Source organism: Lasioglossum baleicum, chromosome 13 (assembly GCF_051020765.1).
Source record: "Lasioglossum baleicum chromosome 13, iyLasBale1, whole genome shotgun sequence".
In the NCBI taxonomy this organism is placed as follows: Eukaryota; Metazoa; Arthropoda; class Insecta; order Hymenoptera; family Halictidae; genus Lasioglossum; species Lasioglossum baleicum.
Window position 1 is genome coordinate 13,559,780 of NC_134941.1, and position 18,617 is coordinate 13,578,396.

Genomic DNA, 18,617 nt, shown 5'->3' on the forward strand with positions numbered 1-18,617 from the left:
TCAACTCCAATTGATTTTGAAACGACGATTGTACACGAGTCTTCAATCGTGTGTATAGAATATTGTTTCTTAGTTGATACAGATACTCAAAGACACAGATAATCAACCTATTAAAGTTGGACATCGTTTTATACTTTTTCTTTATAAAAATAGAAAGCTACTATTTAGTTGTTATTTGTGTGTACGGTTCTTTTTATCTTCGTACGATTTAGCAGACCATTTAATCAAAGAAAAAATAATCAAGGACTTATCTACTATCGTCGTGCAAAATTTCGTTAAAATCGGAGTTGGAGTTAGGTTTCTTCCCACTGATAATCGATCAGCGATCGCCGTTGCAGGACCAGAGGGGACCCGGGAACACAGAAGCCGGTAAATTCGTTGACAGGGGAGATTAACCCTTCTATCGATACTACCAAGTAGTTAATAACTGGACAGCGGATCTGTATGCAAAATCAAAATTGTCCACCTGAGTCGCTACAAAAAAAATTGTTGTATGTACCATTATATAAAAATATCTAATCAATTGCTGAACATTTAAGTATCGTATCAGGTATTATATCAATTTCCTATATAGCAAATTTAAAAAATCGCAGAGTTTGGAACTATTTCAGGTCTGAAGAAGAGTTTTAAATGTTTTAATTCGCGCCCACTGATCTTTGTCAGAAACGCATAAAGTCCGCTGTCTATTTACAACATTTCTCCAACGACTACTTCTTCTTTGGATCACAAATCGATTTACAATAAGACGCACGAAAATATGCGTTGAAAATACGAAGCTGAGCGATCGTGGACAATTCCAGGGTATCGACAGAGGGGTTTTGCATTGATCCTGCAGAACGGTGATCGCTTTACAAAAACGTTTCTAATGCTAGAGGATCGAACGTTGATCCTTCGATCGCGCGAGCGTCCGGTCTACGGCCTACCATCGATCGTAATCGGTTCGTGATCCGTCGTAATTGCTCCGGTAGGCAGTTCACGTAAAAAGGCAGTGATGAGGGAATTGATTAAGACACAAGCGGCTGAATGTACACGCGATGTCAACGAACCTTAAATCGTTTTGCGGAACTTAATACTGGAGAAGAGGGAGAGTACAGTCGCAGATAGCGGCAGTTTCGATACTGGTGTCTGAATGAGAGCTCGTTGCTCGTGTCGTTAACCTTCCGGTGCGTTCATTAGGCTCATCCAAAAAGAAAAATGTCTTCGTTGCTTGTACGAAATTTGTTATAAGAAAAAATAAAATCGATACTTGTTAACACGATGACTTCAGAATTTCGTGTGCTGCGTTGAAACGAACGTCAGCGTGTTAATGAAAGTACGGTGAAAACATCGGGTCCCTTCGGACCCTAGCACCGGAGGGTTAAATCGAACAATCGGAGCCTAAGTCGCGGTCGGAGGATTGAACGAAGGTTTTGATCATCCGAAAGTGTGCGTGTCTTTCTGTTTTAACATTGAATTATCGTTTGATTATGTCGATCGTGTTCAACTGTGTCCTCTTCTTGCAAGTCTACCGAAGGATGTGCGAAAAAGGATTGCTGTAATCTTAATTGAATTTACGTCGGAAAGGAACAAACGAAGATCAGTCAAGTGGTAAAAACGAACGATTACAATTAACGGCGATTAAAATAAACGACGAACGCGAAGGAGAAGCACGGCGGGGGGAACATCGAAGTGCGATTTTTCGAAAATCAACAAGACAATCACATACACACTCTCTCTCATACGCATACACACACTCTGGCAATCTCTCTCTCAGATTTTCAAATAATACTAGTCGAAACACGGGAGAGAAAAAACGGAATAGATTCGCACACGCATAGATCACACTACTCGCGCGCTCGCCGAAGGATCCATCATTTTAGCCTACCTCAGTCTGTATCAAAGTTGGTCTTTAAACTGAATTAATTTCTTTTTTTTTCGCCCCATTCGCACGGTCCGTGGCACGCTCACCGGGAATGCATGCGACCATTATTTTGTTTTATTTATTTCTTTTGTTTACTTTTGTTTGTGTTTTTTTTGTCATTTTTAAACATAGTCTCGCTTGCATCCGGATTTCTCTTTCTTTTTGAGCGTCCTTTTGTAACTGCGGGTCAGACTGTGGGTAGCCACGCTACTCAGCGCTACCTTTGTGCATGCCACGGCACTTGTTTCCTAATTTCTGTCCCTGGAAAAAAATCTTTCGACATTCCACTGCGTTTCACATTTCTCCTGCCTGGTCCACGAGCACTTTAGAAAAGTTCAGGATTAATTTAGCGATGAAACAGAACGGTGCACGCCCCTGGCAAAAGGTACTCGATCGAACAAATCGGGTCTCTGTCATTATAGCTAAGAGAACATAGTCGTATATGGACCTGTACCTATGTGGGACCAAACTTGGTGTGTACAGGATGGTTCAACTTAGATCCAGGTCCAAATCAGGCTACTCTCTATGTTCTCAGTAAGTATTATAATAAAAATTGAAACAATACTATTAAAACTTGAACTTTTGCCACGAGTCATTTCGATCGATCTTTGCGTTACTTGATTTTATTCGTTGAAATTGAGAATATAAGTTGTACCAGGGAAATATAGAACAGTGTATTTTTAATGGTTACTATTCTGGAGCGACCCTTTGCTCCCTTAAAGGCAAATGCAATATGTAAAGAAGATATTAATATAAAAATGAATACGTCCGATCTTTAAGAAAGTACAAAAATGAGGAAGTTGAACACCACTTTAGAAAAACAATTTTTAACATTAGCCTAAGCAAGTCTTTTAGTAATTATACGATCGAATATGTTCTGCCAGGGGTAGTAATAGTTCTAAACTGACACTATCTAGTTTATGGAGTCTTCTAAGCCGACTCAGTATCAATTCACTGTCGATGGAACACAAGTATAGTGACTATCAAGGCTTTCACTTTTCTCCTTCTTGATACATGGTACCCTCTTACAAGAATCAGAATAAAAATTGAAGGGACTTTGTAAATATTAAAAAATTGTATGGACGGATTTACACACAGCCAAGAAATCCGCCGTCTACATAGAAAACATCATCGCTGCAGTCTATGTCTACATCACGAAAGCAATCAAAACGCGTGCTAAATTCGAGTACCTTCTAACAAGGGGTGAATTAAAATGTAAAGGCACCTTTATGGCAGTGACTATGCTCGTTCCACCGACAGTGGGCGGTAGGAAAGGCAGAAAGAGACTCACCCAGGCCCAGGATAGTAATAGGGAGGCGGTCGTTCGTATTCCGTGCTCAGGGGTACAGGAGCAGCAGAGGCTGGTTGGTACCTAGGTGGGCCGCCATTCGGGAAGTCCCAGTTTCTGTAATCAACACACCATCAGCTAATTAAACCAACCGACCATTGATGTCCCTCATGGAACATTGTCCTTACCGTCTCGTGTATCGTATATCGAGCAAGGAACAACGGAAAGAAGAGAAAGAAAAAGTAGAAAACATTTCTGTCAACACATCGAGCGTGTCTGCTTATGCACAGAAAGAGAGAGAGAGAGAGCGTGTTTAAAATGCGTTTCAGCGAGCAAAAACGCACGACGAAGCTGGCCGCAAGCGAAACTTAACACTTTACCCACCGAAATCCCATTAATGGGATTTTCAATAATTGTACCGTACAAGCGAAATGACTAGATGATATTACAGGGAGGTGAATTGTGTGATCTTTAAAAATGATGACATGATCACCGGTAGGTAATGTGTTAAAGTGTTGAATTTTTCTCCACGCGGTTTTCCATCGAGCAAATATTTTATACAACAACCAGGAAACTCGAAGCATGCTGTCTTCTCGTCTCGCAAGTGATTTGAGAAGTGAGAAACTTCCCCGACAACGAAACGTTCGTCATTATAGTCTTTTTCTTTTTCTTGAAGCTGGAGCGGACAAAGCAAGATATTGCCTGCGGCGCGAAATAATTCCAGTTTGTAAAACAGAAAATATACGAAACAGAAAAAGGAAAGATACGAAGTACGGAGAACATAGTTGATAACAATCGGTCTTGCGACTTACGTGCAGAGGCGTATCGAGAGACGCGGGAAGTTGCCCCCCCGCAAGGTTCCCACTCACCTGGAAATAACCGGGAGAAAAAGCGTGACCAACGGGGTTGCATGAGTTTTGCGGACGGGATCAAGTGGCGTTTTGCACTCAGGACACTCTGTCGCGAACGTTAAATAGCGATTCCTATTTTATAAATCTTCGATTCCCGCTAGAAAACCTATTTTCATTATGGAGCAGCTTTTCATTCTACCTGAAGAGTAATTCTCACTTCGGACTAGATTTTTATGTGGCTTTAAGAACGATTTTTATGCTAGAATAGATTCTCACTTTTAAAAAGAAGAACTGAAAAGATAAACTTTCCCTAAACCAGTGGTCGGCAAGTTTTGCACTCTTCGGCCGTTTCTCGAGGGCTGACCACCTTCCTAAATCCTCGATTTCTAATAAACAGCCCTGACAAATCCAAATTCGTCGCTTGGAGCCCGGTAACACGAGTAGAAAGCGATGGATATTAATCGAGTTCGAAATTCGGTGGCTTGAAAATGCGGGAGTGTGAGGCTATCGGGCTCGAAGCATTTCTTGAAAATCCGATTCAACTTGATCCCGTCTTCGATTATGTTTTGAGCGTGTTGGAGAGCCGCAGGAGCGAGAAGAAAAAGAACAGAGAGAGAGAGAGAGAAAAGAAAAAGAAAGAGTGTCGCGCGATGAGTGGGAACCCTGCTCACCGACTATGTGAAAGAAGTATAGTGAAAAATCTCGAACTCGGGGAGTGTAAAAATCAGAAAGCTGAACTCGAGAGAGAATAACACTCTGCTGGTGCATCCGAATGCAGTTAAAAAATCCATGAGAAGATGTAGGAACGTCGAACATTTGATGAATTTTTTTACATACGACAATGCAACATATAAACCATACTAAAATTCTAAATGGAAGATGAATGTTCATGTTTCTTGAAGAATGACGTACCTAGTTTTTCCCATGGACTATTCAAATATGCAAGACTCACTGCGCTTCTATCGTTACGCTAAAGACTCTACTGTGAGGATCTGTTTCGAGGGGCGTGGAACTGCAAAACAAAACCAGAGATCAACTATAGTGAACCCGGGGAAGAGAAATAGGATCCTTAGATTGTCTAACAGCTTAGGTTGTTTAATACCAACGCGTCAGTGCTCGTTTTTGGGAGTGAACCCTGAGACACTTTGCAACCCCCAACAACGCGTTCTGCGCTCCGCTGGGTCAGAATTCTTCCCGAGCAGGGAGAAACGATGATTGAAGGATAACTGGCGAGATCAGACTTCTACAAAGGAACAGGATCGCTGATTTTAACTCGTTATGCTATTTGCAAAACACATTCAACATATTCCTGTTTCCTAGAACCATCATTTCTAATCGATACTAGGGCTGTCACTTTCCTTCGAGGGTCGAAGATTTTGAAGCTTCGAAACTAATCTCGTTTACGGAAAAGTAACAGCCCTAATTGACGCTATAAAATTGTTCAGCAGCAAAAGTGTTAAACAATGAAGCTCGAGTGAAATTTACAGGATCCTGTTCCTTCGCAGAACGCCGATTCCATCGAATCCCGATCGGTTTCGTAGAGGAACTTACTTCGGCGCCAAATCGGAATATCTAGAGTCATGATGGGATGTGCTCTGATGGGCATCGGCGATCCTCTCTCTCTCGTATCCGACCGCAGGACCATCATAACTCTCGACGTACGCAGACGGATGATGTCTGCTATGAGATGCGTACTTCTTGTCGTGAACACTGCAAAGAAATAATCGATTGTCAGTTCTAAAGAATTGCGGCCCGCCTGGCCACTCGTCATGCGAGTTAGAGAAATCTGTGTACTGTTTGCTAGAAGCTTGTTTCTGCGTGTTACGGTGTGGTCGTTAGTGTCCTAGCTAGCTTAATGAACACACGTCGTCGAAGTCAATGCTGTTTTGCGCGTGTAAAAAAAATGACTCGGAAGCTGTACTTTTTAGTCACACACAGGTTAGAAGCGTTAGGAAAATGCTTGAACGAGCTGCTACATACACTTTCAACACCTTTCTCGATTTATTTGCTGGAACCGAAGTAGTTCTAGCGTTCACAAAATTTCTTCCGCAAAATTTAAACACAGACTAGAATGTTCAACGGTTGTAGAAGGTGTCGAAAGCGAAGATCAAGAAGCAGAGAAGTATCTAAGAGCTGTAAGTTACAAGTCTAGACATTAAAATCGACACTGTGGGGTTTTAAATGGACATTTCAATTTTGACGGGGCAATTTTTCAACAATTTACTTTGTACTTTATCGATGAAAGTAGGTGATTGTTCCACAATGTGTCTCGATCAGGGTGTCGAAGGACTATCATGCGAGGAATGTGAATGCCAACAGTTCAGTCCACGAGTTTTCTAACAGTTATCTACTTCATACCAGAAGGTATGTCTGTATAGATAGGACAGCGATGGACAGTGTAGCAAAGATATAATATTTATATATAATATACTTGGTGTTCAGAGCTTCGGGTACAACATGCGTACGATAAACATAGAGTTACAGCATGCGAGCAATTTGGCTGTTGTCGTTGTATACTTACTGAGCGAGGGGTATGTTATCCCTGTCTGCGTACGCGTCATATAAATATTCACTGGAACGGAGCGTGTTAGCGGTTAGATTCCAACAACCATTCCACACATTAGACAGCTACTTTTAAACTTAATATAAAACTACTGCGAATTGGCCTGCGACTCGAAAGTCGTTTTATTTAGGAATTTGAATGCGTAGTGAAAAATTTTTGTGGAAAATAAAAATTTTCTAGTTGAATTGCAACAAACTGAAGTGATATAGAAATTTATTTTCCTTGTTAATATGTTTAATAGGTTGAAAATAATATAACAGTATTTTTCTAATGTTTCTAATGTCAAGGAACATTTTACAAAAATTCTAAATATTGTCTCAAACGAGAAAAGAAAAAGAAATTCAATTACACGTTCGTTTAGAAAGAATTCTAATATATAAAATGACAAATGGCTGTTTAGTTTCAAATAATAGAAAATAGTGAAAGATCTGGGAGGATTTTGAGACAGTCGAGTTGCAGGCGCGAATAGTATGCCTGTTGTAGTTCTTTTTGACATTGTCAGGAAGAAAAGACGCGCACAAAGTGGACGACGGAGACGAGATTAGTTTAGCAGCACACGGACACACCGAGTAGACGAAAACTGAAAGTCAACGTAACAGTAACGATCGATCGTCGACCGTTTTGTCGAAAGGATATTTTGCCGGCCGCAACCTCGAGGCTAACAATAGAAATGGATCATGCTTTGACTAGAAAATGAAAAGAAGATAATTACGAAGCTCGATTGAATGCATGCTACGGGTATATATGGAAGCTCGATTAACTACCAAAAGGGAGGAAGAGAGAGAGAGGTCGAGATAGAAGACTGAACAGTTTTTCTACAGAGAAGGGTGCTCAGAGTCTGCTGGCAAGAAAATTAGCAGAGAAATCATAGAAGCGAATGTCTGGATGTAATGAGTTTTCTTGTTTTCTTGGTTTCTCATATCTGACCATTCATGTGCCAATTAACCGATTTTTCTATTGTATTCTCAGATTCGTTATTTTCGTTTATATCTACGATGAGGGACGTTACTTTCATTTTTGATCGACATGCACCAGATACACGTAAATTACACTTTTCTTGGGAGAACATCTAAGTAAGTGACACTTCGAACATCATCCGGGGATTTAAGAACTATAATAATGAGGGAAACTTACGCTTCGACTAGAGGTCCTGGATACGGGTCTGATTTCTGGTATAGCGCGCTCAGTTTCACGCAGAGCACTATGGTAGGAATGAAGAGGATCAAGCACCAGCCGACGCTCGCCCAGAAACCGTTCTAAGCAAGATTCAGAACGAAAAAGTTTATCAGAAATGAGAATAACCTTTTGAAATGATCAAATTAGACGGTAGACTTACAAATGGATCCAAGATCTTGTTACACACAGCGACCAGCGTAGCGTTGTACGCGTTTGAAACTGGAGCGCATTTTCCGACACTCTTGAGCTGTTTGATGACGTGCTCGAGGAAACCGTCGACTTGACCAAGGAAAGCGTCTCCAAACTTGGTTGCTAGCTGCAAAGAGAAACAGCAAGAAAATAGTCACAGGCCCAGGGCGCTCAACATACTTTCCACTGATTCGCAAGTGTCACAGTCAGTGTAAAAAGTATTCGTTTTTAAAGTGGCGCGTTAGATCCTTGCGCCCATACTTATTCTTTCGAAGTAGACGCCATAACTGGATCCATCTTCATATTTTCAACACAATAATACATACGAATACTTTTTACATCCACTGTAGCCAATGATTTACAATTTGAACGTATTCCGGCCCGTTCTTGTTCAGGAACTGTTGCGCGCTGGTGACTTCGTCAACGAGGTCGTGGATTGCCTCCGCCATCGAGCTGTGATTGAACTTGATGTTCTCCTGAAGCGTGGACGCTTTCTCGCTGAGCTGTTCGCTCAGCATCGCCATAGGCATCACCAGGTCCTTGTGATAGTGATCCAAATCGTGCGCGTTCTTCTCCAAACTTTCGCGAATGTCGTCCTGACCCTCCGGCAATTTCGCGGATACATCGCGTAGTTGTCTCGCCAAGTGCTCTAAATTGATGTTGGTGATGTTGCCCGCAAGTAGATCCGCGTACTGGTAGAACTTGATGTCGCTCAGCCCGCTCTCTGCCAAGTCGTTCAACTTCGATTTCGCGCTTTCTGTCAGGATCACCACTCCCGGCGTCAAACTGATCTTCTTGCGCAGTTGCTGTATAGTGTTGTTGATTTCGTAGCGACCCGCGTAATGAGGCAACTGTTCCAAGTCGAATAGGTACTTCAACTCCAGCACCTCGTACAGCGACTCTTTCCAGTGGCATTGTCTGCAACAAAATGTTACGTTGTGGAAAATGTAGCATGGACACGAGTTCCCCTTTACAACGGTCCCGAGAAACTTGATGCACGAAGTCTCGGTAAATATTTACAAAAGGGGATATGCTGTCAAAGTCAAGATGCTGAACAACTTTTCGGTCCTAGTTTTCAAGATATTGGCAAAAAACTTTAACTAAACCAAAAACATATGTGAAGATGAAGGTCATCGGAGCTGGTAAACATTTACAAAATGTTTCTTCTCCAAGATGATTAAACGATTGCACACTTACGTGACTATGTAACGCATGTTGACGGTAGCCTCGGGTCTCTTCGGGTACAGTATCTTCTTGATCTGCACGATCTCGTCGATCAGAGCGAACATTCTATTATCGTGAGGATTCTTCAGTGGTTCACAGACCGCCCGTTGCACCAGAACGCCGGTGATCATATGGAGCACGGTAATCACCATTAACACGCTCGTTAAAAGGAAAATGGTCCACACAGCCCTGCGCAAATCACATACGTATTACATCGAAGATCTCCTTGTCTTTTTACTCTATGCTGTTTCCTCGAGTATTTCTTACATCATCAAGAATCTCGCTCCGGAACCTTTGTTGCAGAAGTCGTCGCCGTAGCCGTCTGGTCGTTTCCCACAAATACCACAGAACAGGCCGAAAGTTAGGCACATTAACACTGTCAGCAGTATACCGGATATACCGAAGCCCAAATAGTACCTGAAACGTCAGAAGCGTGAGAGCCACAGCTGCTTTTCATCTAGCGTGTGATCCGTTATTGACAACCAAGGCAGAAAACAGAACATACATTTTTCAATTTTCAATACATACAATTTTCAAATTACGCCTCGTAAACGTAAAAATAGGACTTTTTGAATAGGACCCTTTGCTACTAGAACTAACCCTTTGCACTCGGAGCTATGTTAACCCCTTGCCGTACCATTTTCTTTGCAGTTGCAGCGATTGAAACGTCTTTATTCTCAAAAATGTCGTAGAAGAGACCGAACGTTTCGAGTGTTTTTCATTTTTCACGACCATAGTCCAAAAAATCTGAAAAAGTTCTATAAAATGCGTCGTAAGACCTGACACGTGCCACATTTTTTTCAGGATTTTAGAAAACATCCGAGAGCGGAAAATGAGCGGAAAAGCACGAAATCCAATTTACCCTATAACTACCCTCACGGGCAAGCTGGAGGGCTGAAATTTTACTTGGATGGGCTTTTATTGGTCAGCTTTCGAATGGTTCAAGAGCCATTGAAAAACGTCTAAGGGCAGTTTTGACCATCTTAATCGGCTACATTTATTTGAATGCTTAAATTATTCATTACAAAAGAATCAAATTTTATTTCTAAGAAACACATAACATTCGCATTTGTTAGAATCTCCATGGCGAGTCCGACTCGTTGAAATACGGCAAGGGGTTAAAGAAGACTGCCAATTGCTCCGAGCTCGATCGAGTTACCTGTACGGTGAGTACTGCTCGATGGCAGTCCACGCGGGGTCCAGATTCCGAACGTAGAGCCTGTCGATGTCAACGCTCAGCCTGTCGAGAATGGCAGTGACGTTCTGCGCCAGCTCTTCCTGAATAACGCCAGCATTTCTGATGCTAGCGCTGACAACTGGTATGGTTTGGTTCACAGCTTGCTGGATGTCTTTCTGTATCTTGAGGAAGGTCTCCTTGCCTTTACTGACTTCGGACACGATGTTCCCCTTCATCAGCTGCGTGATGTTGTACAGAGCGGACGTGACGTTCGGCAGCTGTAAAACACGTCGTATCAACTGAAGACAATGGAACGTTCGAGAGAGGGCGTGTGGAAAAAAACGTTGTCGAACTCGAAATAGAATATGCACAAGAGAGAAGTTCAAGTTTGATTACGGGAGAAAAGTATATATATCAGTGTGTCATGCTCGATAGTCCTTCTAAAACATCGTTCCTACGGAAGAAGTAAACAGAGTTTTCATGTCAGAGAAGAAACGAACGGGGTTCACGGCAAACGGTCCGAGAACAAACCAGAACGAACACGGTTCGTGTGGTCTGTGAACGAGTTTGTTAGTTTATGTGTTTGTTTGTTTGTCTGTCTGTATGTTTAGTTAATTGGCAAAATGCAGAGTGAAGTCGAAGAGACACGGTGCAAAGAGGAAAAAGAACTTCCAGCAAACTGAATTGAATAGATTGTGCGGTTCACGAACGAAACTGTGCAGAGAATGATAAGTTGCATTCGAGTGTATCCTTCTCTCAATAGTCTTTTTTTTTCACTCTTCTCGATTAGGAACGAAAGGATAAACAGAGATACTATTCTCTTAGCTCCTGGAAAGACTGGAGGATATAGTAAGATCGTATTGTAATGTGCCACACCCGGTACCCACGTTTACGCTAAACATATCACACTTAATTAAAACAGACGAAACGCTTTGGCAGAACGACACACATAGAAGAAACACGGTATAGAATACACAGAATCGAAAAATCTACATGCGTGTGTTTGTTTTGGCTTACGACTTACAGACTGAATTTGGTGGCGAGCATGGAATCAGACAAATTGATACGGTAATTCGGTTCGTAAACCAATGGTCGCACATTCATCATTATTATCTAGGAAATGAAAAATTCTGGCTCGTTTAGACTCGACGGTTTAATCGGCGAATGAAAACTAAAGAATCGCGGGAGACACGAGAGAGAATCGGCTTCCATTGGCCTACTACGTCAAACTCGATCGAATGAAATCAAACACAAGCAAATTAAGCGGTCGAAATTAAGAGGTAGAGGGGCGCAGGCTGCGAGGAGCGATCGTTGGGTGTTCAGATAATCGTTGACGCCTCGAAGAAAGGATTCTTTTCCGGTTTGAAACGTCGAATGGTCAGAAATATTTTGGTACATCGTACGACGTTCCTGCACAGCCTGCGCATAGATTCTTAACAGGCGAGTATGTCATACCTTCGGGAAGTATCGGTCCATGTACTGCATGCGTGTAAAACAGAAAGCAAGAAATGGTCAATTAGACAAGTACGAAGAGATGAGAAGCTATACACACACTCACTCACACACGCGCTACGGAAAAAGAAGCAGAGAGCGGGGTTTATACCTTGTCGAACTCGACCTCAACCGACATTTGGCTGACTTTGTAATCGTTCAGGACCTGCTTGCAGTTCTGCGTTTTGCAGGCCGACAGGGTTCGCAGCAGGTCCCTTTTCACGCCTCGCACCACTGCAAACAATCATTTTCTTCTCAATTACTGTATCTCGGCGAACGTTTCTCGGTAAGGAAAAGAATCGCATTGAAATCAGAGGTTCCACGCAATGCAACTTTGTTAATTAACAATGGAGATCTCACTTTATCTAGGTTCCCCTACCATAGCACGCAGAAGGACATTGTCTTCGGCCAATAGCAACAAGATGTGCAATGGTGGGGGAGTCAGGATATACAGTATTTTATCGATAATTGATAATTCGATAATTATCCGCCAGGGATACTATTCTTTGACTTGTGTCGAACGTAGAAAAGGACAGTGGAGATCATCAAGTGGCCCCGCTCGCCGAGAACTGTAAACGATGGAACTTCTTTATTTTTCATTATTTACTGGCGGGACTTTGACCAACATATTCGTGGCATTTTTCTAATGGAAATGATAATGGGGGGTTAAAAAGTTTTCTGGAGAAACAACATCAATTTCCGAGGGCATTAAACGGTTTCCTATGCGAGCGAAGCCGCGGCCAAAAGCCAGTATGATATAATTCCAATTATATTTGCTTGTTTTCGACGCAAAGAAGGACAGCGTATGGGAAAGAAAAGGCACAGTTCAAAGAACTTCCCATACGCTGTTCTTCCTGGTAAATATTCTTATATTCATGGTAAATATTATCGGAATTATATCATATTTTGTATCATTTTCGTTTAAAAAATGCCACGAATATATTGGTCAAAATCCCATAAAAAAATAATGCAGAATAAAGATGTTTTGTCATTGGATCAGTGTGGTCTCACCGATATACCCGAGCCGTATGATGTCATACTTCTCGGCGACCGAGGCCTCTCGACCTTCTTGGCCCCTCAAAGGGGGTATATCCTGCAGGAGTGGGGATAGTTCTGGGACAATTGTCGGCCAGACATTTTAAACATTTATCGATAAAATACTGTAGTGAGAGCATAAACTGCCTAGCCGCAATCTGGTTTAGAGTTCTCGTAAACGCGGTAAGTACCGATATCCAATTTGCTGGCGTTCGTCCGTAGATCCATGGTGATCGCATGCATGATCTTCAGGTCCTCCTTGACAGACTCCAGACCAGTCACGATGTCGCTCAGGTTTGTCAACGAAACAGCGTGCGAGTATTCTGCCAATTGCTCGGTGACGATCCTCCCGCTGGCCTGCAGGATGCTGTTCAAATTGACTTCGAGTTCGTCGAAGTTCGTCTTCAGTGCGCAGTTCACCTCCTCTTTGGTAGTGCTCAGGTACAGCTTCACGTCTTTTAGACCGACTTTGACGTTGCTTGGCAGCTCCTTCGTGCCCTCCTGCATGTACTCGTTCGTCACGAAGGCGCACACCACGCCGAACCTGCGGATTTCGTCGTGGATTAATCATGGATCAATGTGGTGCTTTACTTGGAACTTTATGTGACTCCATAAATCAATTTTTATTCAGTAAAATAACTACTTCAATGTAAAATATGTATTTGTTCGTGTAGATTGCACCTTTGTCTATGCTTCAAATACATTAATGTTTTGATTCAATGTTTAATATCGATGTTTTTAATCAAGTAACTCCAGAAAATCTGTAGTTTGCCTGTCAATGTTGGAAAGACTAAATTTAATGTTTTGTTTCGATGTCTAATATCGATGTTTTTAATCAAGTAACTCCAGAAAATCTGTAGTCTGCCTGTCAATGTTGGAAGTTTATTCGACAGATTTTTAAAGACAGACGCAGTCGACGCCGAGGTTAAACTTGCAGCTGTACAGTTCGATAGAACGTCGAGACTTCACGCGCGAGAATTTTAATATCGACAGGCTGACAGGGCTGGGATTAGTGTAATGAGATTTGGACAGATAAACAGAGGTAATCCGGAGCTTTGTTCCTCCTGACGTGGAGCGTAGAGAACGCTGTCTGGTCAATGCACGCAGGGAAACCGAGGTTCGCCGATAATTCAGTGCAGTTTTGACGAGAATCAGAGGGAACGTAGTTTATTCGACTTGGGTAGATCCATTTGGTTGCTGTCTTTAATCAATCCACTTCGAAATAAATCGAGATATCATTGGAGACTCACAGTATAATTGTTGCGACGCCGATCAGCACCATGCTGAGCATCACCTTCTTGCAATGATCGTGTTTCTTGTCGAAGGGTTGACTCCTGGCTCCGCAATGACCAGTACACCTGCAGCAACAGAAGAACAGCCCCACGCAAGGTAGAATCGCAGCTAGAAGGAGACCAATCAGTGCTAGCCCTGCTAGACCACCATAGTGAGCCACTATGACCTGCCAATCGGATGGGGTGTACTGGAATGATGGCATTCCGTTCACCACCGTGAACATCCCTGCAACAAAAATTACCATTTCGTTAGCACGATAGTGATACGGCGAGGAAGAACCTGCGCAAAAATTCTACGTTATTCCCTAAATTCTAGACGCAAGTATTTCAGCAACAAAGCATTTAATATTGGTCTAGGCAGGGCCCGCTCGGACATTTGTCCGGGGCGCCAAAATTTAGGGACGCCATTTTGGCTGTAAGTGTGAGAAAAATATTGATGTGTTGAATACCCAATTAATAGAAAATTTCACATTACGTAGAATTAGCAGAGGAAATTTCAGCAGTATCTGCGCTTTTGGGCAAAAAAGAAAGCCTAAGCAATGTACTGAGCTTAATTACTAGACTGCGGATCTTTATGCAAAATAAAAATTGTCTGCATTGATTGCAAAAAATAGAAACCAAATTGCATGTTATTTTTTCCATTAATCATTTTAATAAAGGAGAAATCATATATTGACATCTTCAATTTTTAAAATATTCCAACAATTTTAAAGTTCATCTACTCAATTTTGTTATAAATGCATAAAGATCCGCAGTCTATTAATTACAAAGTTAAATTTTGCCCCAAATCTTACTATTGCTTTAAGAATATTGCTAACGATACTAATAACTAGGGGAAGTTACGGTGAAATGAGTCCGGGAAGAGTTGCTGTTTTTAGGACCCAAACGAAGAAACTTCTTCCCCCATTAATCCGACAAACTCGAAGAAAACAGCTGGCACGCGAAGACAACATTTTTGCCTGATGGTTCTTTAAGAGCGTGCCAAGACCGATCACGAAATTCGTGTCACCCTGGGCTGGAGGTTCGAAGAGAAAAATAAAGAGGGTTGCATCGAGGAAGGAACAATAGTGGAAAGAAGGAAGCGGCAGAGGGGATTGGTGAACACAGACGTTAAAGTGCATATTTTCTATCCGCAGTCGCTCCGATATACCGGTTTTCGGGGCGAGAACAACGAGCTAGGTGAAACGAGGACACACGAACGGATGTGGAGCGTAGGTCAGGAGGAAGGGTTGCCCCGGGTCGAAGGGTGAACGTAATGGGGACGAACGGGAGAAATTTATTTCCTAGTTGGTCCTGGGAAAAATGGATCAAACGTCGATGACCGGTCGCGTCGGATTAAGACCCCTGGACCCGCTGCATTGATTTTCTGATGCAGCACACGCTGCGCTCTTCTAGTCGGACAAGCGCGAACATCCCTCCGAAACGTCCCTTAACGATGACGATAGACTGCGGATCCTCACGCATTTGTACAATAAGTTCGTGCCTGATTTTCATACATGTAGAAAAGAATGGTGACTATATGATTGATTAATAAGGCTGTATTCTTTAAAATTTAACCTTGAATTTCATTTTCAAATCGGGCACGAACTTGTGCAATGATCTAAAACAATTCGATAGACTTCAGTACATTTTTCATTCATTTCGGATCTACAAGGGCTAGCACCGCTGAAAATAAAATTTCATTTGATTCCACTTCCTTCAAATTTATCTACAAATTCGCATAAACATCCGCAGTCTGGTTGACGATATTGGCCGATGACGATAATTGAATAATTTTGCAGAACAGTAGAAGACGCTGTACAATTTTCTCGGGGAATGCGCAAAATGATCGAGATTTAAGGGATCCGCGAATTAGCTGCGAGCTATTTTGCATGCAACCGGGGAAGTTCTCGGAGGCGGAGACTAGTTTCCGGAGAGCGGTGCATCGCAAACTTTCGTTTCAGGCGCATGCTGCACCGGTGGTGTGTTGGTGCATCGACCACGGACTTCCACGTGCATCGACGACGGATTTATTGCGGCCGTGTACAGGTCCCCGCAAAAGCTGCACGGGACAAGGAGGTTCAATGATCGTGACGGGAGAGCGCGAGCGAGCGACCGCGTGCTCTAACTGTATCTGTCGTTTCGAGTTTCCGTGTTGCAATAAGGCTGCAGTCGTCGCATGTAATGCGGACAGACAGGGGACGCATGAATCACTTCTTTAATCCATTTTCCATCCTCGTCCCGACAGACCCAGATACCGAAACCGCTGCTGCTGCTTCCCCGCGATAAACCGGCGCGATCTTTCACTGGGAAAACCCGAAACGGTGTTTGGAGATTGGAGTGTTTTAGAAATCCGAAGCTGCGCTGAAAAATTGGGTTACCTAGAAGCTGGAATGTTTGGAAATAAGGTAACCCAGAAATTTGAACGTTTAGAGATTAGGGAGCAATTTCAGGAACAGTATAAGCAGGCGACGACTCGTGCTCGTCGAATTAGAACCGCGTTCTTCGGCGAAGAGGGAATAAACGTTTCGGGTCAGAGGCGAACCGGCAAATTTCACAGAGAAGTTCTCGCGCGAGCGATTAAATATTTCAGGCGTACTCGTTGATGCGAATCGAAATTATCTGCTCGGTGTATGAAAAGGCAGATTATCCACTCGAGTCACGAGCTGCCTCGGTTCTCGGCTCTCTTTTCGTCTGTGAAAAACTACCTCTCTGGCGCTCGTGTACGAAAAATCCCTCGTTTTTTCGAATTTGCATATTTCCCCGCAGCAACAAAACTATTATCCCCGCTCAGACAATAAGCTGCCGGTGCACCGTTCATCCCGGGAAATGAAGACGCCGTTCGAACAATGGATCCGCGTTTAATTGTAATTACGAATTTCCCGCTCCTCGACCAGCGCGGCTCGAGGCGTCCGAAAAGATTTCAGTTTAATTAACATCTTGGGAAAAATTAAAAACTTCAGTCGCTGTTCTTCTAGAGCGATTAGCAGATGATAAAGTAAATTGGATGATAAAAATTCGTAATTACCACTCGCTGATCGTTCCGGGAACGTTCGAATTGGTTTGAGGGCAATTGAGAGCGTAAAGGGTCCAAGGGCTCGCAAAAGGCAGCACCTCGTTCGCTCGGGGCTCGGAGTAGAACGAAAACGAGGAGCCAACGCTGCACAGGCCAATCAGAATCGGAGGCCACTGTCAATCAAGTTCCACGAACAGAGGGGCAGAGCTAGTTAGCGATAGTCGGCGATAATAGCGAGCATAAAGATCGTCGTTAGCGTTTTTATACGCCTGTTTGGCGCAAGGGAGCGCAGCGAAGTGCTCGTTCTTGCGATGGCTCTCTGCGGAACGATCGGCGACACCGTTTTCGAGAGCGAATTTTTTCATTTAACACCGTCGCGCGCGCGAAAATTAGCACAGGCAAACAATGAACCATCTACTTTCAATCTTCGGGCGTTGCCATTAAAACGTAACACTGAAATTGAGCGAGCATTCGAATGTTCATCTCAGAATATTCTTCTGTAAATTGAAAACCGTAGGAATTCCGCAGCAGAAATTAATCGAGCTTCCTGATCCAAACATTTCAGACTGAAAGGGATTCCTTTTTATCAAACGAACAACTCGAATAAAAAAGTTTCGGGGAATCCGTTGGTAACAGAGAATAATTTCCTTTCCACGAGGGAATAAAATTCTGATGAACGTTTTTTTAATTGAGAAACACCGGGAGAACGGTTGCCGCGATATTCAAACGACGTTCCAATTTGTCAAAAATGTCGGCCGGAGTTTCTGTCGTTTGAGGGTAGCGGCGAAAAAAAAATATAGAGGAAAGGGTGGAGAAAGAAACAAGGCATCGTTGCGAAACCACTGCCGGCACAAATATCCATTATCTCGGGAGTTACGGCGACAGTGATAACGCGAACGGAGCACGTGAACCGGCGTGTTTCGCATCTGAAATATTTCCTGAAGGAAAAGTGGTCGGAAATGTGTCGCGGGCAAAGCGTAATCTTCGTGCGACGGGAAAAACCGAGCGAATATTTCGCGCGCTATGTTTTCGGCCTGGAAAATATTTCTTGAGCGGAATTATGCACGTCGCGTGTCAAAATTCACGAACACGTACTCTGGAACTTGCGCCAAAAATTTGGATTATGTCGGCGCAGTGTGTAATCCCACTCTGCAACGTGTATTACCTCAATTTCATCATTTACACATTTTCGAATATTCAAATGTTCCAATTTTAACCCTAACAAACTTGTAACAAACGGTAGTGTCTCAACTTGTACAAGTTGAAGTAAAAACAAACCGCAGACTTTGTTTATTAGAAATAAATTGCATACTTCAAATTCACCGCGTCCACTAAACAAAGTCTGCACGCCCTCTTTTTATTCTTTTGGACACTCTATTACTTTTCTCATCAACTTCTTCTCCATCTTGAATCGCAACACGTGTGTACGTATAATA

At 42.8% G+C, this 18,617-nt stretch overlaps 1 protein-coding gene across 1 annotated transcript in view; it reads right to left on the minus strand.

Moving 5' to 3' along the window:
- Nucleotides 1-1,835: 1,835 nt before the first annotated feature.
- LOC143214871 (prominin-like protein) overlaps nucleotides 1,836-18,617 on the minus strand; it is a 50,306-nt gene continuing 33,524 nt past the window's right edge. Inside the window, 14 exon segments of the mRNA XM_076436390.1 lie at nucleotides 1,836-2,161; nucleotides 3,192-3,305; nucleotides 5,591-5,749; nucleotides 6,561-6,611; nucleotides 7,737-7,858; nucleotides 7,939-8,094; nucleotides 8,330-8,885; nucleotides 9,165-9,380; nucleotides 9,459-9,608; nucleotides 10,351-10,646; nucleotides 11,824-11,847; nucleotides 11,972-12,093; nucleotides 13,086-13,438; nucleotides 14,145-14,412. Of these exon segments, the coding sequence (XP_076292505.1) occupies nucleotides 2,149-2,161; nucleotides 3,192-3,305; nucleotides 5,591-5,749; nucleotides 6,561-6,611; nucleotides 7,737-7,858; nucleotides 7,939-8,094; nucleotides 8,330-8,885; nucleotides 9,165-9,380; nucleotides 9,459-9,608; nucleotides 10,351-10,646; nucleotides 11,824-11,847; nucleotides 11,972-12,093; nucleotides 13,086-13,438; nucleotides 14,145-14,412 (2,600 nt within the window). The 3' untranslated portion in view covers nucleotides 1,836-2,148.